Raw genomic sequence first — 21803 nt, 5'->3', positions numbered from 1 at the left:
TCAGCATGGCTCTTCTTATGTTCTTATGTTCTGTGTCTCTAGTAATGATAATGAGGATGATGGAAGTCATCAATGAAGTCATCTTGTACTTAAAAGAGCCATGGTAGAGAAAAGCTGGTTCAGATCAAAATAAAACTATTGGGAAATGTCAGCATTGTTCTACTTTGGTTCAAATAGCAATAGCACTTAGATTTATATACCATTTCACAATGCTTTACAGCCCCCTCTAAGCGGTTTCAGTGTCAGCATATTGCCCCCAACAAGATACGTCCTCATTTTACTGACCTTGGAAGGATGGAAGGATTAGTGAACCTTGAGCCTGGTGAGATTTGAACTGCCAAACTATTGGCAATCAGCAGTCAGTTGATGTAATCTGCATCATTCTAACCATGTGCCACCACAGCTTTTATAGATTAGGCTAAGCATATGTATGACATAACAAAATATTGTATTACCAGGATAGCCATTATCATCAATGTCAGAGGCTCCACGGATGGCAAAGCCAAAGCCAGCAGACTCAGAAAAAGGATTCTTGAGGATCTGGCTTGGAGATGTGCTCAGTCCTTCCTTTTGGCCACGATAGATGTAAACCTGGCCACCTCCATCTTGGCCCGCAAAGGGTGCTCCTATGGCTATGTCTGTGAAAATATAATATAATGGCAAAAAATTCCCATGGGGAAACACAAGGTGAAAATGCCAAAAGAAAAGGAGAGTGAGAAGGAGAAACATTTATTTATTTATTTATTTATTTATTTATTTATTTATCTATTAATTAATTAATTAATTTATTTATTTTATTCATTTGTCCCATACACAAATACATAGGAAGAAAATAGACATGTGTAATATATATAAGGGTAAAAGTGAACTTAGAGGAGAGGATATATGAAAGGAAGAGAATATATATGATAGGTGAAAGAGAGGAAAGACAATTGGACAGGGGACGAAAGGCACACCAGTGCACTTATGTACGCCCCTTACAAGGAGTATTTCCAAATGCTGAATTGGTTTGGTTTAGGTTTGGTTTATTGGATTTATATGCCGCCCCTCTCCGCAAACTCGGGGCGGCTCACAACAATAATAAAAAACAGTACAGTACACAATACCAAATCCAATGCCCACCCATCCAGTTCCAATTTAAATTAATAATCTCATAAAAAACAGTATATATAAAAAACAGGCACACAGTCAATCAATCAACAAAACAACATGGGCAAGGGGGAGGTGTTTTAGTTCCCCCATGCCTGACGGCAAAGGTGGGTCTTAAGGAGTTTACGAAAGGCAGGGAGGAATTAAACTGCTGTCCTTCAATCTTTAGGAAAAATTTACTCTAGCATGAAACTGGCTGGAGTTGCTAACCCCTATCCTGCCCCATTATGTCTGGTATGACTGATTGCCAAATGGTGGTGTGATGATTATGCACATCCACAATTTTTGGTGTCTCTTTTTATACATCCCTTTTGGTCATAGCCCAAGTTAAATAAAGTGAAATCAATAACAGATTGCTGTCACAAACATAGCCTAATCTTATCTTTACTCAGGATTTTCTTTTTCTTGTTTCCTTTTCATTTCTTTTCAATGCAGGCAATTAATACTGACTTTCAAATTCCTCACTGCTCTCAGGAAGCGGAGATGAACAAGAGATTGGTCCATCAGCCTTGCACTAAGCCAGCAAAGACTACCAAGTTAAAGCATTTAGAGAATAGCTAGCTGAGCAAACTGATGGAATTGCACAATTCTGATATTTCACTGGTACAGTAAGGGCTAATTTTTTAAAGACTGAATGCCCAAAGTGCGTGCTTGAACCCCCGAAATGCAATGCATGTGCAGCCCCGTGCATGCGCGCATGGCCCCCACCTGCCCCCACCTCTCGCATGCACAGCAGAAACCTGACAAGCACCTGGCTAGCAGGAGGGTTGTGCATGTGCACAACAGGCTTGAACTGGGAAGATACCTCACATGCTCAGCCCACAGAGTGGGCACTATGTACCACCTGTGGCACACATGCCATAGGTTCACCATCACAGCACTAGTACCTCTCTGATGTCATCCACCAATTAGCAATAGCACTTAGCAACAATACTTAGATTTATATACCGCTTCACAGTGCTTTACAGCCCGCTCTAAGCGGTTTACAGGATCAGCCTATTGCCCCCAACAATCTGGGTCCTCATTGAGTTTACTTCAGAAGTGACAATGCTTAGCAGGTTTTACACACTTGTAGTGTCATTGGAAACTCTATTTAAGAAGAAAATATTATTTTAGCCCCAATGCAGTGAACCATACTTTAAGATACCTGCCTTAGCTAAAGGCTAGGGACTAGATGAAGACAAGATCATAAGAACATGGCAAAACAACCACTACCGCCACATTACCAGGATAGTTTTGCATTTAATTTTATATTTCGCATACATAGATCTGTAAGGAAAGTGCATAAGTGCACCAGCATGCTTACCGTCCTAATGTTCTTTTTTAATCTTTATTCATTTCATGTATTCCAATTATGTATATACATATATGTAATATCTAATGTGAGATAACTGACAAAATAACTAAATTAAATTAAGTTTTGCATTAGTATTATTTGTAACAATAAATGAATGTTTGCGGCATGGGCAAGTGGAAATGATGACAAGACCAACTTCAAGCATTAGGAAGATAGAAAAGTAAACTGAGGGCTCTTTGAGTATCCCCCAAATATAGGTTTCAAGAGACCAATAGGCATGTATGGTGAAAAGGTAGTGCAGATGACTAAGGTTACTGTCTGTTGGATCTTTTAAAAAGATCTCAGCATTGACAGTAGATTCACTTTAAGGAAGAATGCAACTTCTTTACAACAATGCATGCTCATTAACATGTAAAGTATTCTAAGACATGGGATGGGACCAAAGTTAATTTGTTTGTTTCTGTATAAAATTTATAGGCTGCCCAACTTATCACAAGGTAACTCTGAGCACTATTTAAATATTTAAAACTAGACTAAACATAGTCACCCATAGACATCTAGTCTCAGTCACAATGAATCCTAGATCGTGTGAGGATACAGTGGTCTCTCCTTCAACAGCAGGAGGTAGCTGAGCAGAGATACAAGGGAGATTTTTCAGATTGCTTTCCTCCTATTTCTCATCCACACTTTCTTACCAATGTAGCCATCCTGATCTATATCTCCCAGAGGAGCAATAGCCATGCCGAAACGGCCATAGATATCTGTGCCGGTCAACTTCTGCCAAGGTGTCCTGTAAGGGCGTCGGCTCTTCTGCTGTAGGTATAAGTAAACTCTTCCCACTTCATAGAGTTTCCCATCTGAGCGGCGCACCATGAAAAGAGGGGCACCCACTAAAATGTCATCTTTCCTGTGATACAAAAAACAATCTGTAAGAGGTTATATGTGGCACAATCTTCATCTCAGGGACCGCCTTCTGCTGCACGAATCCCAGCGACCAGTTAGGTCCCAAAGAGTGGGCCTTCTCCGGGTCCCGTCAACTAAACAATGTCACTTGGCGGGACCCAGGGGAAGAGCCTTCTCTGTGGCGGCCCCGGCCCTCTGGAACCAACTCCCCCCAGAGATTAGAATTGTTCCCACCCTCCTTGCCTTTCGTAAGCTTCTTAACACCCACCTCTGCCGTCAGGTATGGGGGAACTGAGATATTCTTTCCCCCTAGGCCTTTACAGTTTTATGCATGGTATATCTATATGTATGTTTGGTTTCACAATAAGGGGTTTTAACTATTTTAATATTGGATTGTCATATGCTGTTTTACTACTGTTGTTAGCCGCCCCGTGTCTACGGAGAGGGGCGGCATACAAATCCAATCCAATCCAATCCAATCCAATCAAATTCAAATACAAATTGCCTAACACTGAGGCCTTAAGTTACAGTAGATTTGCAGAAGTCTAACTGTGGGCTTTTCAAGAGGCATCTTAATAGGAACCAGCATACTGGTTCAGGCGGGTCCTTAGGGTTGCTCCAGCAAGATTTGCTACATAGTCTTTCATCAGATTACATCATAGTTCCTTCCACTGCCATCACTGAGAGATCATTTGAATTACTTTCAAAAAAGAAACAAACAATGTGCTGCAGCACTGTTTTGTGTCAGATTCACAAACCCCCGCCTATTACTGAAACATACCTAAGAGGTATAGTACTTATTACTGGAAACTGCATCTACATAAAGGAGGCTAGGAGAACAGGATCAAAATAAATACGTGCTTTGGAGTTGTAGGGGAAACTGCGAGGGGACTATTACTTCCCCAATAACTTCTGTTCTGTTTCTTTTTAGACTGTTTTCCAGGAGTGATACCATTCTCTTATGTTGGTAGTCCTGAGAATCCAGGCAATGATTCTTCTCTAGTATCACTGCCTGGTTTCTAACAAGAACCCAGATAATTTCCTATTTCTCTTCTCTAAAAAGGTTCATTTGTTTTGAAGTCAGGGAAAGTCATCTTGTCTACGGAGAGGGGTGGCATACAAATTTAATAAATTAATAAATAAACAAACAAACAAATAATAAATAAATAAATAAATAAATAAGATTGTGACAATAATCAACACCTGTATAACCTGGTATAATAATGTTGTTTTATAATCAGTAAAGAGCAAGCAGAATGATCAATGATAGGTGTCTTCTTACATATGCTTCTGCCTGTCACCTCAGGGTTTCATTCTCAAATGAGGCTGTTTCCATTTTAAAATACATTAATACTTCCAGTACAGGATGATAAAGAAGCACTTTTCTTCCTTGCTTAGGAATAGTGTTTTTGTGTATGCCTGTTTACTTTAGAGCTAGTCTTAGCTAGTCTTCAGGAATGGTTTCCCATTGTCTTCTTTCTAGGGCTGAGAGAGCATGGCTGGCTCAAGGCTACATACCTGCCTTTGTGCCTAAGTCGTTGTGACAATTCACACACCCCAATTTCTAATTCAATGCCTTCAACCACTGCATCAAACTGACTATGAATATATTAAGGCAACACAAATCAATGGAATATGATATATATTGTATCATTACCTGGAATAGAGGATGATACGATATGTAAGATATAGCACTGCTGATGGTTATAAAATGATTTTCTGTTTTAATGGTTTTAATTTATTTTTAATTCTATAGCAATTAGGAAATTTTAAAAATTATTATTAATGTTATTAATTAAGTACAAATGACAAATGTTTTACAATAATAAATATCATATTACATTACTGTAAAGTTATTAGATTGCAGTTCTGCCACTCTTTTTCATTTGTTCTCTATTTCTTTGTTAATTGTTGCAGAATCACATTTACAGCATGGCATGTACATTTGAATGAGAAATAGACACTATTACAATCCACTTCTAATGAATACACACACACACACACACACACACACACACACACACACAGAGGCCATCATTCCTTTTGTCAAAATTTCAACAACATCTAACTGACAATAGAGGGCAGCAGATTCCCAAAATGGGCACATGAATCTCCTTGGATGCAAAAGGAAACCTTGGAAGAAAAACTGGAGGAAGCAATTCAACTGATAGATAATTTCATCATGTAAACTTTTTGCTTAACTTAGCATTTGTAACTGCACTTTAGGGATAAATTACAAATATCAGCATTCAGCACTCCTCCAAATATCCACCCAGAGAGATGTAGGCGAAGGAGGCAGTGACAAGGGGCTTACTATCAACCCCTGGTTTCTATTAGCAGACTAGGACAGTGATGGCGATTTTTGGCTTGCACAGAGGCTCTGGGAGGGCATTTGTGGCTTCCAGAGAGTCTCCGGGGAGATGGGGGAGTATGTTTTTACCCTCACCCAGCTCCAGGTGGCACGCCGAGCCATATCTGCTGGCAAGCGAACTGTTGCCCTAGCTCAGCTCCAACGTGCATGTGTATACCAGCCAGCTGATTTTTGACTCATGCAGAGGCTCTATGAGGGCATTTTTGGCTTCCAGAGAGTCTCCAGAGGGATGGTGGAGGCGTTTTTACCCTCCCCCAGCTCCAGAGAAGCCTTTGAGCCTGGGGAGGGCAAAACATGAGCCATCAGAAGTTGGGAAACAGGCTGTTTCCAGCCTCCAGAGGGCCTTCGGGCAGCGGGGAAAGCTGTTTTTGCCCTCTCCAGGTATTGAATTACAGGTAAAACCCTCATTGTGTATTGGACAAAATAAATAAATAAAAATAAATAAATAAGTATGGGCACTTGTGCATGCATGATAGCACGCACCCAAGCTCTTTGGGCACCCGAGGGAAAAAAGGTTCGCCATCACTGGACCAGGACATACAGAAAACAGGGACAGTTGGCTAAATTTATGGTGGCTGGTAAGAATTTCTTTGTAATCACATAACAAACACATTCAATAGGTTGTTCTTCTAGTTTAGCAGGACTGCAGAAGCAATTGGTGGATGATTGGAACAAAGTGAATCGTTTGGAATGCTTGTAATGGAAATAATTAGTTCTTGCCACATGAACTATTAAGATCAATGTCCAGAATTATTTAGTTACCAAATTGACTATTTAAGTTAAAAAGAGAGAGAGAATTTTAATTTTTTTAAGGGTATTTTTTATTTCTAACCACAGCAGACATCTTTTTGACTAGGATTATCAAATGGTGTCTTGACAAGCTTGTGGCACAGAGAAAGATTGGGAGACAACAGTCTTCCCTAGGCAGGAAATACAGACACGGGCTGTAAACAAGAGCAACCAACAGAAGCAGTTAGGATTGCCACCCTGAGTCCTCAGAGAGGGGCGGCACATAGAAACATAGAAATCTGACGGCAGAAAAAGACCTCATGGTCCATCTAGTCTGCCCTTATACTATTTTCTGTATTTTATCTTAGGATGGATATATGTTTATCCCAGGCATGTTTAAATTCATACTGTGGATTTACCAACCACGTCTGCTGGACGTTTGTTCCAAGCATCTACTACTCTTTCAGTGAAATAATATTTTCTCACGTTGCGTTTGATCTTTCCCCCAACTAACTTCAGATTGCGTCCCCTTGTTCTTGTGTTCACTTTCCTATTAAAAACACTTCCCTCCTGGACCTTATTTAACCCTTTAACATATTTAAATGTTTCGATCATGTCCCCCCTTTGCCTTCTGTCCTCCAGACTAAGTCAATCAAATAAATAAATAAAATAAATTGGTAATAAGGACAGGAAACTCTATGGTGATTATTCCTCTGCTGCTAACAGCTCCAGTAAGAGTGAGGCACTGGAGAAGGAGTCCCGGCAGCTGTTGTACTTACCTTCCCAGTTCAGCTGACTGGGAAGGGAGGACGAGGGGCAGGGCCAACTAGTGGTGGGATCACTCAACAAGGAGCCACAGCAGAGAGCCCAAAGAGCCACATGTGGCTCCAGAGCCTCAGGTTGCAGACACTTGCACTAAACTATAAACTGGCAGAGTTAATGTAGCCTAGCATTTAATGTTGAACTCCAGTTGGCCTTCTTTTGAAGCATTTGAATAAAATTTCTATTATGGACATCCAGTACACTGGCTATTTAAGAGGGTTGGTGGAAGGAATGAGATGTTTGGAGGGTATCAGATGAGGCTAACGTAAGGACAGCAACTCTTCAGAGACTAGGATAAAATTTGGATGAAGCAATGAAAAGCTTCCAGGCAAATTTCACACTTGCCATTCCTCTTCTTGTACTCATGGGTTGAATGATAAACTTGGGGCTATATGGTCTTATCTACCCTTTTTAGACAGCTATAGGATCAGGCAGTAGGTGTCCTTTGGTATTTATTTGAAAGTAGAAATACTGTACTAAAATCAGCATCAAAACTATGCAGCTAACTCATTGGCTATAAATTTTTAAAAGGTAATGAGGAAAAAAACCTAAAAAGTTGTGTTTTCAAGCAAGTTAGTTTGGTTTGTTCATATTCACCAAAGCATTAATATTTTCTAGGCTTGCCTAGGACCCCTATGATTGCTGGATTTTCATTCTAGTATCTAGTTTTAGCACACGGATGCGTCTGAATCTACTAATTGAGTCCCTGCTTTTAAATCAGTTTTTGTATTAAGCCTTCACAATGCAGGATGACAAAGTCCCTAATTTCAGCCCAAAGTTTGGTGGATTTAATAGCTATTTACTATCCCCCCCCAATTTGCATCAGATCCAATTTAAATTTAGGCTACTTTGTGTTGTGGTTGGTTCTGGCCCAGGTCCTGCCCCAGGGAATGTTTGGGTGGATGTGGGGGAAACATCCACATGCCGCAGGCCTGTTTTGCTCCTGATGGAATCTGCCGACGAAGCCTCCTCTGACCAAGGAAGCGTGAGTGACAGGGAAGAGGGGAGTTTGACAGACAGTCCAGGAGGAGATCAATCATCTGTATCATCCCTGAATTCTGAACAAGAATTAATGACACATCCACGCATGTGTAGAGTGATGCATAGGAGACAACAACTGAAGGATTATTACAAGAGAAATGAGGCCACCTGTGGTTGAGTGGGGCTGCTGTAATTAATGCTGCAGATAAAAGTGCAGCTTGGTGTTTTAGCCTCATGGCAGTTTATCTGATTCATTGTTCCATTAAGATCATGGTTTTTGTGCTGTTCAAGATTGTGTGTGGACTCTCTGGACTTTAGAATTGGACTCAATTTCCCAGTTATTGGGTGAGCAATTGGATTGCATTTAACCTGTGCCTTGTGTGTACCAGAAAATCCCTTTGACATTTTAAAAAGGGAGCTGTTTCTGTTTTTCTGTTTATAAAAACTTTTGGGTTTTCCTTTTATCGTGTGGTGTGTGTCTTCCTGGACTAATTACCCTGTAATTACGGGCCGGCAAAACACTTTGGTCCTTTCTTTGGTCTTACCCATCTCCATTGACATCAGCAACTGTCACTGTATGACCAAAATATGATGCCACCTGCAAAAGAAAAGTGAAGATAAAACTATCCTGGGAACTTACACATTTGATACAATGATAGCTTGCCTTCCCAACAAAGAAATGGCTGCATGGAAATTACTTTAGGTTGGGAAGCACTGGCTAATTTCCAATTCTACTAGCCCAGTGACTTGAAAAGTTTTAAGAGTTATGAAGAATAAGGACTCAGGTTTATTTAGCCAGCAATCCCATTTGTATTTTTAGGTTTTATGAAAAGAAAAATGTTTCCAATGAACCAAGTGAGTAGAACCAGCAATAGTACAAAATGTAAGTAATATTAAAAATAGCAATAGCACCTAGACTGACATACCGCTTCACAGTGCTTTACAGCCCTCTCTAAACAGTTTACAGAATCAGTGTATTGCCCTCATATTGCTCTCAACAACTTGGGTCCTTATTTTACCAACCTGGAAAGGATGGAAGGCTTAGTCAACCTTGAGGCAGTGAGACTCAAGCTGCCGAAATGCTGGCAGCCAGCAGAAGTAGCCTACAGTGCTGCCTTCTAACCACTGAGCCACTACCACCAGAGTGACTATATTTATTATCTAAATCTGGTTCCCTGTCCAACAGGGAAAAGAATATAAGAAAGTCCTCCCAAGCATTTTGCTTTTTAAGATCACAAAAGCAAGAATTCCCAGCTAGCATGCATTTCAAACATACGTGGAAGGAACCACTATAATGTTATTGTTGGGTCAGAAGACACACAAAAAAACCATGTAAGAGAAAGATTTATTTTTTACCTGCTCACTAGAAATGGTCCAGAGAATGCGGAATTTATCGGTCATGGTAAGAATTTCCACCTAAGATAAGAAATGGGGGCAAAGAATCAAGTAGATTAAAGCTCAGAAAGAGATCTAGCTATTTATGTTTTTCAGGAAACTGATATAAATAGCATTTTCATATCCAAGAGTATGGAAACCTAATATTGCTTGGCTAAAATTTCCGTGTCTTTTGCCCATTGATCATGAATTGGAGTCCAAGATGTTATCTAAACCTGACCATCAGAAATGTTGCATGCATCCCCCAAAGCAGTGGTGAGTTCCTGCCGGTGCAGTCTGGTGTGCTGATTGCACAATTTTTCCACAATGACTCTGGCCTGTCTTTGCTGGTCTGTACATGCCGCCATCTTTTTTGTATAATTTTCCATGATTTTTGGCTCTCTGAGCATGCGTAAAAGAAGAATTGTCCCTCTGCGCATGCGTGCACACGAAACGTTGCAATGTGCTTGCAGCGCACTGGTAGGAAAAGGTAAGCAGCCCACCCCTTCCCCATAGATAAGAACAGATAGAGTTCTAGATCAAGGGGGCATTGGGGACATAAAAAGAAAAGAAAACTATATTCCAAATGGACAAGCATCCCCTGTGGCAGCCATTCTGGACATATCCCCCTAGAAAAAGTTCCTAACATGCTCACTAGGTAAAAATAAGTGGGAACACTTGCTATGTGACTATCACTGTTCCTTATGAACCCAGACTTGTTTTCACAGCAGTGGAGGAGAAATAATAATAATAATAATAATAATGATAATGATAATAATAATGATGATGATGATGATAATGATGATAATAATAATAATAATAATAATGACAACAACAACAACAACAACAACAACAATAATCGGTGCCATTATTCAGGCATGCAACCCAATACAGACTTGATATTGGATCTATGGGAATTCAGGTCATGGTTCTCCAAAAGGTCCTTTTTCAAGAGGCAAATAGACTTTCTGATTTTTCGTTGAAGACGTTTTGCTTCTCATCCCAGAAGCTTCTTCAGCTCTGACTCGATGGTGGGAAATGGAAGGATTGCAGACACCTGGCCATTTGCATTCTGATGACCTGGATAAATCTCCAGGCGACATTAACCACTTGCTAAAAGGATGCAAATGACCAGCTGTCTGCAAGGAGTACAAATCCTTTCATTCCCCACCATCCACAGAGCTGAAGAAGCTTCTCGGATGAGAAGTGAAACATCTTCAAAGAAAAACCAGAAAGTCCAATTGCTTTGTGAAAAGGTACCATTGGCACACCACCAATATCAAGTCCACATTCAGAGTATGTAAACTGAGCCTAAAAAGGTGGGATCCCTAAAAAGGCTTCTACATAGCCCTTTATCTACAGCAGACCTGGGAAAGATAATATATAATATATAATATATAATATATAATATATAATACATAATACATAATACATAATACATAATACATAATACATAATACATAATACATAATACATAATACATAACACATAACACATAACACATAACACATAATATATAATATATAATATATAATATACAATATAATTAATTCAGTTCTACCCAATAATAGAGTTAATAGAGTTAATTATATTAGTCCAACCCTCTAAAACCATCCCAATTTCTCATGCGGCCCAATGGCAAAATTAATTGCCCACCCCTGATCTACAGTAAATAAGCTGTTTATATTGGTTTGCACTTTTTTATCTGGAAGAGACAAAACAGGTGCACCACTACTTCCTTCATAATTCTGCTTGTGTCTTGTACTTACCCTTCCTTGGGTCAGGCTCATGTTAGGAATGCCCACTACATATTCTGCAGACAGAAGGGTATCTCAGTATTACAAAACACCTGGAAAGCCAAGTTGTCCATAAGCTAGGCATGGAATTCATGCTGAATCCTGCTGCCTATTAAATTCCTGAATTTTAGGTGGGCATACTAAGATTAGAAAGGCTTGGACATCTTAATGGGTTTGCGGTGGCTCAATTGCTAAATACATTGAGCCGGTAGATGAGAAAGGTCAGAAATTCAGTGGTTTGAATCCCTAGCGCTGTGTAACTGAGTGAGATCCCGTTACTTGCCCTACTTCTGCCAACCTAGCAGTTTAAAATCATGTAAGTAGAAAATTGCAAGTACAAAAATAGGGACCACCTTGATGGGAAGGTAACAGCATTCCGTGCACCTTCGGCAATTAGTTACGCTGACCACATGACCACGGAATCATCATCAGATGGTGCTGGTTCTTCAGCTTAGAAACGGAGATGAGTATCACCCCTTGAGTCAGGAACAACTAGCATGCATGTTTAAGGGGAACCTTTACCTTTACACATTTTAGTCAAATATTAAACAGATACTCCTGAAAATCTGGGTGTTCTTGGCTAATGCGATTGGAAGCAACTGATGTGAACATTAAAATATTCATTTTAAATGCCTGCCAAAAAGATCAAGTTCAGTAAATAACAAATTATCCAGGAGGCAGATCTCTTCCTAACTCTGTTGATCCCAAACTACTCCATTCCAGAGGAAAAAATAAACTTCTTTTACCTTGTGATGTTGAGTTTTCATTAAACTCCCCCATAGCAACAGAGTAACCTGCATGGAAGGAAGAATTAGACAATTTGTCGACAACTCACTTGGACATAAACAACTTAGGGCAGTGATGGCGAACCTTTTTTCCCTCGGGTGCCGAAATAGCGTGCGTGCATGCTATCGCGCATGTGCGAGTGCCCACATCCATAATTCAATGCCTGGGGAAAGCGAAAACAGTTTACCTTCCCCAGAGGCCCTCTGGAGGTTGGAAATGGCCCATTTTCCAACTTCTGGTGGACCCAGTAGACTCGTGTTTCGCTCTCCCCAGCCTCCAAAAGCTTCCCTGGAGCCGGGGGAGGGTAAAAACGCTTTTCCTCATCCCCCTCCAGAGGCTCTCTGGAAGTCAAAAATGCCCTTCTAGAGCCTCTGTGCAAGCCAAAAATCAGCTGGCCGGCACACACATGCACGTTGGAGCTGAGCTAGGGCAATGGCTCGCATACCAGCAGATATGGCTCCGCGTGCCACCTGTTGCCCCTGTGCCATAGGTTCGCCATCACTGACCTAGGGAATCCTAGGGCAAGGCAATTAAAATAATCCCTAGGAATTGAGCAGGGTGATAATGCTCCTGTTGGCAAGCATTATAAGTAATTTGGGGCATCTAGGTATCAGGTAATTTTTATTTGGCACATCTCAGTATGTGTTTCTACATAGTCTTTATCTGAAATCATCTGGGCTCCACGTTCCACAATTTTAGCATGGCATAGCATGTGCCTTTTGCTTAAGGCAGGGATCCAATCCCTGGTGCACGGTCCACTATTGGGCCATTGCCCATTTGGGCAGCTGTGCAAATGACAGGTGAGTGTGCATGCACACCTCTATTTGCATACAAGTGGCAAGGACTCATGTGTGTAGCTCCATTTGTGCAAATGGTGGCCACGGGCACCTACAGCTGGCACATAAATCTGGAATCAACTCCCCCCGGAGATTAGGATTGCCCCCACTCTCCTTGCCTTTTGTAAACTCCTTAAAACCCACCTCTGTCGTCAGGCATGGGGAAATTGATTCCCTTGGGCCGTTTCTGTTTTATGTATGGTTTATATGAGATGTATGATTGCTTTTTATATTAAGGGTTTTTAAATTGTTTTGGTCAATTGGATTTGTACTGTTTTATTGTTGTGAGCCACTCTGAGTCTTCGGAGAGGGGCGACATACAAATCTAATAAAATAATAAATTAATAAATTAATAAATTAATAAATTAATAAATTAATAAATTAATAAATTAATAAATTAATAAATTAACAAATTAACAAATTAACAAATTAACAAATTAACAAATTAACAAATTAACAAATTAACAAATTAACAAATTAACAAATTAATAAATTAATAAATTAATATAGAATTATACATACTCACATACTGTACATGCCTATGATTCACATAAAACCACTTCCAACCCCCGCCCCCCCCCCCTAATCTGCTAAGCTGGAAAAGTTGGAGACCACCAGCTTAAGGCATGCCTGTAACTATTTTTTCTTTTGTTCTATTATGTCAAATTATAGGAGACTGTCTGGACTGACCCCGGCAGTTTTCTTGGCCACGTTTTTCAGAAGTGGCTTGTCATTGCCTCCTTCCTGGAGATAAGAGAAGGTAACTATCCCAAGGTTACCCAGCTTGCTTTGTACCCAAGACTAGAACCTCAAGGCTTCCTGATTTCTATCCGATGCCTTAACCCAGCGTTTCCCAACCAGTGTGCCGCGGCACACTAGTGTGCCGCAAGACATGGTCAGGTGTGCCGCCAAACTCCTAGGGCAGCTCCAGCTGGGCGGGGCACTGCCGGTGCGGCTACTTTCCGATGCCGCTATTGCTGGCGCTCTCCTGCCCCAAAGAAGGAAGGCGGGAAAAAAGGAGAACTTCATTCTTCGCACTGGCAGCAAGAGGAGGAGGGCGCCATCAGCAACGGCACCAAGTAGTAGCTGGGGGATGGCGGTGGCAAGAGCTCCAGGGCGGAGGCACCAGCAGCGCCCCGCCCAGCTGGAGCTTCCCTGGCGGGGGCGGCAACCAATGTCCTTTGGGGCCCGGAGGGACGGCGGAGGGCGGTGGGCGGCCGCCCTCCCGCGCCTCTAGGCCCCTCGCGCCCCTGGCTGCTCGCCGCTGCCTTCGCCGAAAGCGCTTTTGTCCCGGGCTCTCAGCGAGGGGGCTGCAGGAGAGGCGGCGAAGGCGATCTCTCTTGTTCTCCGGAGGCTGGAGAAAGTGATTTTCAATGTCGGGGGCGCGGGCCGGCGTGCGCTTTCCCCATCCCCCTGCCCCATTCAAAGTAAGCCGGCAGGGGGATGGGGAGAGCGCACGCCGGCCCGCGCCCCCGACATTGAAAATCACTTTCTCCAGCCTCCGGAGAACGAGAGAGATCGCCTTCGACGCCTCTCCTGCAGCCCCCTCGCTGAGAGCCCGGGACAAAAGCGCTTTCGGCGAAGGCAGCGGCGAGCAGCCAGGGGCGAGAGACATAGCAAGAGAGACAGAGAGAGAAAGAAAGAGAGATAGCAAGAGAGGCAAAGAGAAAGAAAGAGACATATAGCAAGAGGCAGTGAAAGAGAGAGAGCAAGAAAGAGAGAAAAAAGCAAGAAAGAGATAGCAAGAGAGACAGAGAGAGAGCAAGGGAGAGAGAAAGACATAGAGGGAGGGAAGGAGGGAGAGAGAGCAAAAAAGAGGAAGAAAGAAAGAGGGATGGAGAGAGAGAAAGAAGGGAAGGAAGAGAATGAGAGAGGGAGAAATAGAGCGAAAGGGAGGGAGAGATATTTTTTTTGTCCAAACTTTTCTTTAGCCGCCCTTCCCCCACCCCCTGTTCAATGTTCCCCAGGATTTTGAAAATATGAATAATGTGCCGCGGCTCAAAAAAGGTTGGGAAACACTGCCTTAACCAAATTGGCTCTCACCTCTAGCGTGCATTCATCCAAACAAGAGCAGACATCAACAATGTGATCTTGAGCACAGAATTCTCCATCTAGAGCAGTGATGGATTTCTTATTAAACTTTCCTGGGCTGTGCCACAAAATGGGAAGAGTTGTTTATAATTTATTTATTTATTTATTTATTATTTGGATTTGTATGCTGCCCCTCTCCGAAGACTCTAATGCTTCTAAATGAATGGATAATGTTAAACATCCTTATTTATTGATTTATAAAATTTATTAGCCGCCCATCTTACCACAAGGTAACTCTGGGTGGCTTACAGTTATATCTAAGATAAAACATAAAAAGTTAAAATCAAACCTTAAAACTACATGGGAAAGGCAGGGGCAGAGTTGGGGTGGACTGGGATCTGTTATTACTCAATCAAACACCTCAATTTTGCTTGTCCCTCAATGGAGTCCAAGCTGACTGGCAAAGCCACACCATTAAGCCCTGATGAAAAGAAAGGAATATTGGGGCCAACCTCGTATAGGGGGGAGATGTTCCAGAAGCTGAAAATAATATGCAGATAGCATATGATATATTTTGAAGCTAAAGAGAGATAATTACTCAGGAGGAAGAAATAGTTGAAAAGTTATGCTTAGGAAAGGCAGGTGCTCTGTTGGAGAACCAGACCGGTAGGAACTGAGGTAAGACTGGTTGTCCATACAGGTTGTTCCTCTGTATAGACACCCCTGGTTTAGAATTAGGTCAAGGGTCACACTTCTAGTATGAAAGGTGCAGTGTTCCAGTGTTCCCCTAGAGGCCGCTCTAGGAGTGGAATCGTTGGACAATGGTGATTACGGTAGTAAGTCTGTTGGACAGCCGCCTATTCAAAGAGCTGTCAGGAGCTGTTTTACCTCAGATATTATTCATGAGTTGTTCTCTATTGTATTTAATAAATATGATTGAACCCAGTTACGAGTCGAGCCTCAGTTACTGCCCTGCCTGCTATTAGACATAGCATTGGCAACGAAGGGTGGAATGCAGTACTGAGGTAATTTTAGCTGCCATTACAGATTGGCCTCTAGAAAAACACTGGAACACTGCAAAAACAGTTGATGGTTTATTTTTGGCATATCAGCAATGAGCAAGAAGAATGGGTACAGCTAGTATTAGCCAGAGAAGCCCCGTTTTGTTGAAAATGTTTCATTTTTCTAATTTTGGGACCTCTCATTCTTGGGCCTCTTACTCTAAACCTGGGAGACTATCTGACAGCCTGATAAAGGAACTCAAAGCAGCAATTTGGTTCAGGACTAAAGTCCTTTTCCAGTGTTAGATAAATTAGGTAGAAAGTTTTACATGCTTTATTACCAGTCTTATCAGGGTGAGGGCTTTAATGTTTTACTATGGAACCCATCTTTTAGGAGGATCATCCTCCACCAGAGGTGTGAATATTTTGTTGCTTGTTGCCTATGATTTGCTAATAAGCATATGCTTTTGTTTTCCAAAAGTATATAAAAACTATTCTAATTTGTGTATTTGGGGGATGTCTCTCGATTTGTGGTGTAGTCCCAAGAGCACATTTTCTTGTGTAATTACAGAAGAAACATGTTGCAATTTCCTGCATGAGGTGATAATTGGCTACTTTGCACCAGAGAAAAACAAATGTAACATTTGACTGGACCAGTTCATGGTTTGGTTATCAAGCACAAAGGAAAAAGAGGTGCTTCAAAAAAAGAGGGAGATTTGGTAAGTATTTTGAGCCCGACTCCTAAACTGCTCTGGTACACACCACTTTAACCTTCTGTATGCACCCAGAGGCTTAGAAGAAAAAGAATGCCAACTCACCCTGGTATCCATCATTATATTTCTTTATTTTATAATCTTCTGTTACCAGTTCTGAACTCACAGACCACAACAAAGCCGAAGATGAACGAGGATATCTTGCTTCAACCTCTGAAAGGGCAACTGAATAGAACAAACCTAAAAGAAGACAAGTGATACATTTCTATGTAATGGCAGAGGGACGCTAATTGGACAAATAGGGAGATCCAGAACCTCTAAACAAATATTTCTCAACCTGAGCAGCCTTAAAATGTGTGGACTTCAACTCCCAGAAATCCCCAGCAATATATACTCCCTTTCCTATTTCTGACCTCATTACTTCGATAGCAAAGCACTTAAACTTATATACCACTTCACAGTCCTCTCCAAAGGTATTTTTTCAAAAAGCAACTGGAATTTCTGTTTTTTCTTTGAAGACGTTTCACCCAAGAAGCTTCTTCAGAAAGTCCAGTTGCCTCTTGAAAAAACACCTTTGGGACAACCATAACCTGGATGATTGAGAATCTCCGTAGATACTTGGAGTGAGCGGTGAGTTAGCGTGCAGTGCTGCATACCAACCAACATGCCATAATGGCTTTTATGCCATGATGGAGCAAAAGCCTTTTAGTTCCTGCATTTTATTCCCACAATAGCTATAAAATACCTGCAGATATCCATAAACACAATTAGTACAATGGATCTAATTGAGTACTTGCATTCAATGGCTAAGAACAATTAGTCCCATCCTCCTTCAGGAACTAGCTAACATGTTGTTATGATCACAGTTGAGAGCAGAATTTCCATTGCTAAACAAGGCAATTGTGTAGGAAACAAGAAAATACAAATATAAAACAGTATATAGAAATTTATGTAAATATAGAAGATTTAATTCTACTTGGGCAGGGGGTTGGATTGGATGGCCTGCAGGGTCCCTTTCAACTTGAACTTGTTAAACATTAGTTGCTTTAAGATAGTCAGAGAAAATATACGCTGACAGATATTATTTTGTTAATTAGAAAGGAGTCCAACTAAAAGGGACATTCCTTAATGCTAAGGCAAGAGAAATAAGAAAATGCTCTGCCTGCAAAATATTTTATGGGCAATGATGGGTAGGTGTTGATGGACATGTCAGAGATTCTGTTGTCTCTGAAGCATTACTGAGTAGCTGTGATTGGTGACTGGAGGGACATGGGGAGCTGTCGAGATAGAAACTATAAAATATTTGTCAAACAATTATACGATGTAGTTTTATAAACATAACATTAGAAAAGTAATGATAAAAAGTAACGATAAAAGACAATAGGGCAGTAGGGCAGAGATGGCAGGCACAATGGTGCGCTTATACATGCTCCTTACAGAACTCTTCGAAAGGGGGAGAGGTCAACTGTAGATAATCTATGGTTAAAGGTTTTGGAGTTAGGAGTAGAAACCACAGAGTCAGGTAGTGCATTGCAAGCACTGATCACTCTATTGCTGAAGTTGTATTTTTTGCAGTCTAGTTTAGAGCGGTTAACATTTAGTTTAAATCTATTACATGCTCATGTGTTGTTGCAGTTGAAAGTGAAGTAGTCACTAACAAGAAGGACATTTTGGTATATGATTTTATGAACTATAGTTAATTCGGAATGGGGTCGTTGGAGTTGTAAGTTGTCTAATCAATATATTTCAAGTCTGGTGGAATAAGGTATTTTTTTGCAGGAAGAGGAGTGAAGGACTTTTCTCTTGAAATATTTCTGTTTCTCTCAATTGTGTTGATATCAGATTTGCAATGTGTATTCTAGGATTTGTCTGACAAATGTTTTGTATGCTCTGGTTAGCAGATCAATGTTACCAGAGAAGAAGCTACATAGGATTAGGTTAACAACTCTTAAAGCTTTTTTGGCAATGTTGTTACAGTGGGCTCTAGGACTTAGGCCATTGGATATGAGTACTCCAAGGTCTTTGACAGAGTTAGGGTCATCAACAAGTTCACTTCCTCCAAGCTTACCGTATATTTAGTATTCTTATTCTTTTTACCAATGTCTAAGACAGAGCATTTAGTGGTAGAGATTTGAAGTTGACAGTTTTTTGACCATTCAGCTAAGTAGCTGAGGTCTTTTTGAAGGGTAGCAGTGTTATCAGTGGTATTAAATAGTATAACCTCATAGGCAAAGAGAATGCAGTTGCTTGTGATGTGATCACAAAGATCGTTTATGGAAAGTATGAAGAGTGTTGGTCCTAAAACACTGCCTGAAGGGACACCACTGTTGGCAGGAGCAGGATTAGATGTGACACTTCCTAGTTTGACCATTTCTTGCCTGTTAGATAGGAATGCCGCCCCGAGTCTTCGGAGAGGGGCGGCATACAAATCGAATAAATAATAATAATAATAATAATAATGCTGTTAACCAATGTTTTTTTTTAATTTTAAGTGTAGCTTCTGGTTCAAATCTCAATTTAAAGTCAGGCTGAATCACCTACCGCACTTTGCAAACTGCTATAATTGTTGTTGTTTCTTTCCAATAAATACTCTGTTTTTTAAATCGATCCAAGTTTCTTTTGTTAATTCTAACAGTTGTTAAGTGAGGTGAGTTTTATTTTATCACCTTTTTTTGCCAATGAATCATGTGGTCATTAAGCAAATCTGGGATAATAATAGTAATTTAGCTACTGCGGTATCATGATCTATGAATGTTGCCCAAATCAGATGTCTAAAGATGTCTATTTAGATCCCCTCTGATAAGAGGAGTTATTTCTCCTGCCTGTCCTTTCCATTTTCCTAATTTAATAGGTTTAGGTTTACATCTACAGTAAAATTGTGAGAAAATAAAAAATGTATATTGGGTTAGTACTTGCTTTTCCCTCTTAAGCTAAATAGCCCAAGGGCCAATTTTTCTTCACGAAGGGTGCTGCTTCAATTAATTATCTATTTTTATTGCTTTTTTTTTGGACAACTTCTCAAGATCTGCAATAAATGATTGACAAGAACACGACATAGTATTTTGAGGACAGCAGGTTTCTTGGTGTCCACAACAGTTGATAGAGTTACCTGTGAAGTAATATCCACCTGGTGCACCAAGCATCACCCTCCCAGACTGCGGGAAGAAGAAGGGGGGGGAGTATAGTCCCATTCAGTCAGAGAGTATATAATATAGTATATGGAGAAATAACTATGAAGTCAGAATATGTGTTATGTCTATTTCACAGTTTTGATGATTATCTTCCTGACTTTTACAAAAAGGAGCATAAAAGACATGTGACCAGGACCAGGATATCTCCGGGACCGCCTTCTGCCGCACAAATCCCAGGGACCAGTTAGGTCGCACAGAGTTGGCCTTCTCCGGGTCCCGTCGACTAAACAATGTCGTCTGGCGGGACCCAGGGGAAGAGCCTTCTCTATGGCGGCCCCGACCCTCTGGAACCAACTCCCCCCGGAGATTAGGATTGTCCCCACCCTCCTTGCCTTTCGTAAACTCCTCAAAACCCACCTCTGCCGTCAGGCATGGGGGAATTGAGACATCTCCCCCAGGCCTATATACTTTATGCATGGTATGTTTGTGTGTATGTCTTGCTTTTTAAATAAGGTTTTTTTAAAGATATTTTAAATATTAGATTTGTTATACATTGTTTTTGTTATTGTTGTGAGCTGACCCGAGTCTAAGGAGAGGGGCAGCATACAAATCTAATTAATAATAATAATAATAATAATAATAATAATAATAATAAGTATGTGTGAATCAGTATCTTGCCTTCCCAAATTACCAGAAAAACACAAGAAGCATTTAAGTTTGTACAAAGTTATAGAACAATGATGGTGAACCTATGGCACAGGTGCCACGGGTGCCACATGAAGCCATATCTGTTGGCACGCGAGCCTTTGCCCTAGCTCAGCTCCAGCATACATGCGCACACTAGCTAACTGATTTTCAGTTCACACAGAGGCTCTGGGAGGGCATTTTAGGCTTCCGGGGAAACCTCCATGGAAATGGGGGAGAGCGTTTTTGCCCTCCCTAGGCTTCCAGAAAAGCCTATGGAGCCTGGAGAGGGTAAAAAATGGGCCTACCAGGCCCACCAGAAATTGGGTAATGGGTTGTTTTTGGACTCCAGAGGGCCTCCTGGGGGGGCATGGGAGGCAATTTTTGTCCTCCCCAGGGCATTCAATTCTGGGTATGGGCATTTACGCAGGCGCAATAGCATGTGCGCAGGCACTTTCAGCACCCGAGGGAAGAAAGGTTTGCCATCAGTGTTATAGACAATTCCACCAGTATTTTCTCCTGGAGTTTTTTCTAGTAGTAACCACCAGCCACTTGGAGTTTGCAGAATGGTTGTTTCATGCCCATTGCATTTTTGTCCTGCAAAGCTCACCTGAGAGATGGTGAAGCTGAATCCAATTTCACAGTAACGCTTGTCTTTTCCTGATGAAACAAACAGACAAGAAGTTCAAAAACCATGTTAATTAGAGAGTCTCACTAAGGAGGGATCCTCCCTAAGCTCTTCCTTAACCCATTTTTTCAAGCTTGCCCATTCTGTTGGCAGCCTAGGCAATTGGTGCCATCAACAGCCAAGGAGGGATTTCATTTTTTCCCCCTCTTCAGAATTTTAGTGCTCTAGTTATCTTAAGACCTTAACCCTAACCCTGCTTCATTTATATATGTTAGGATCTTTTGATTATCTCAGTAAACATTGATGATCTTCTTATAACAGACAGGCCATTCCTGCATGCAGAATTGAAACCTTCATGTCACCTGGTCAAAACATGCAAAGGACAGTACAGTGATACCTTGTCTTACAAACTTAATTGGTTCCGGGACGAGGTTCTTAAGGTGAAAAGTTTGTAAGATGAAACAATATTTCCCATAGGAATCAATGGAAAAGCGATTAATGCGTGCAAGCCCAAAATTCACCCCTTTTGCCAGCCGAAGCACCCGTTTTTGCGCTGCTGGGATTCCCCTGA

The 21803-nt window shown here is 41.2% G+C and overlaps 1 protein-coding gene across 2 annotated transcripts in view; it reads right to left on the bottom strand.

Moving 5' to 3' along the window:
• The window catches only part of ITGA2B (integrin subunit alpha 2b), a 79079-nt gene that overhangs the window by 36489 nt on the left and 20787 nt on the right, over nt 1-21803 (bottom strand). For both annotated transcript variants that reach the window (XM_070727976.1, XM_070727977.1), the window contains exons 5-13: nt 21215-21264; nt 19899-19944; nt 16895-17029; nt 12169-12216; nt 11396-11439; nt 9609-9668; nt 8798-8850; nt 3142-3353; nt 456-638 (exon numbers count right to left, since the gene is read on the bottom strand). In XM_070727976.1, the coding sequence (XP_070584077.1) occupies nt 456-638; nt 3142-3353; nt 8798-8850; nt 9609-9668; nt 11396-11439; nt 12169-12216; nt 16895-17029; nt 19899-19944; nt 21215-21264 (831 nt within the window). The remainder of the gene's footprint in view (nt 1-455; nt 639-3141; nt 3354-8797; nt 8851-9608; nt 9669-11395; nt 11440-12168; nt 12217-16894; nt 17030-19898; nt 19945-21214; nt 21265-21803) is intronic.

Source organism: Erythrolamprus reginae, chromosome Z (genome assembly GCF_031021105.1).
Source record: "Erythrolamprus reginae isolate rEryReg1 chromosome Z, rEryReg1.hap1, whole genome shotgun sequence".
Taxonomy (NCBI): Eukaryota; Metazoa; Chordata; class Lepidosauria; order Squamata; family Dipsadidae; genus Erythrolamprus; species Erythrolamprus reginae.
The sequence above is the reverse complement of the archived record's forward strand: the minus strand, read 5'-3'. Positions and strand labels throughout refer to the sequence as shown.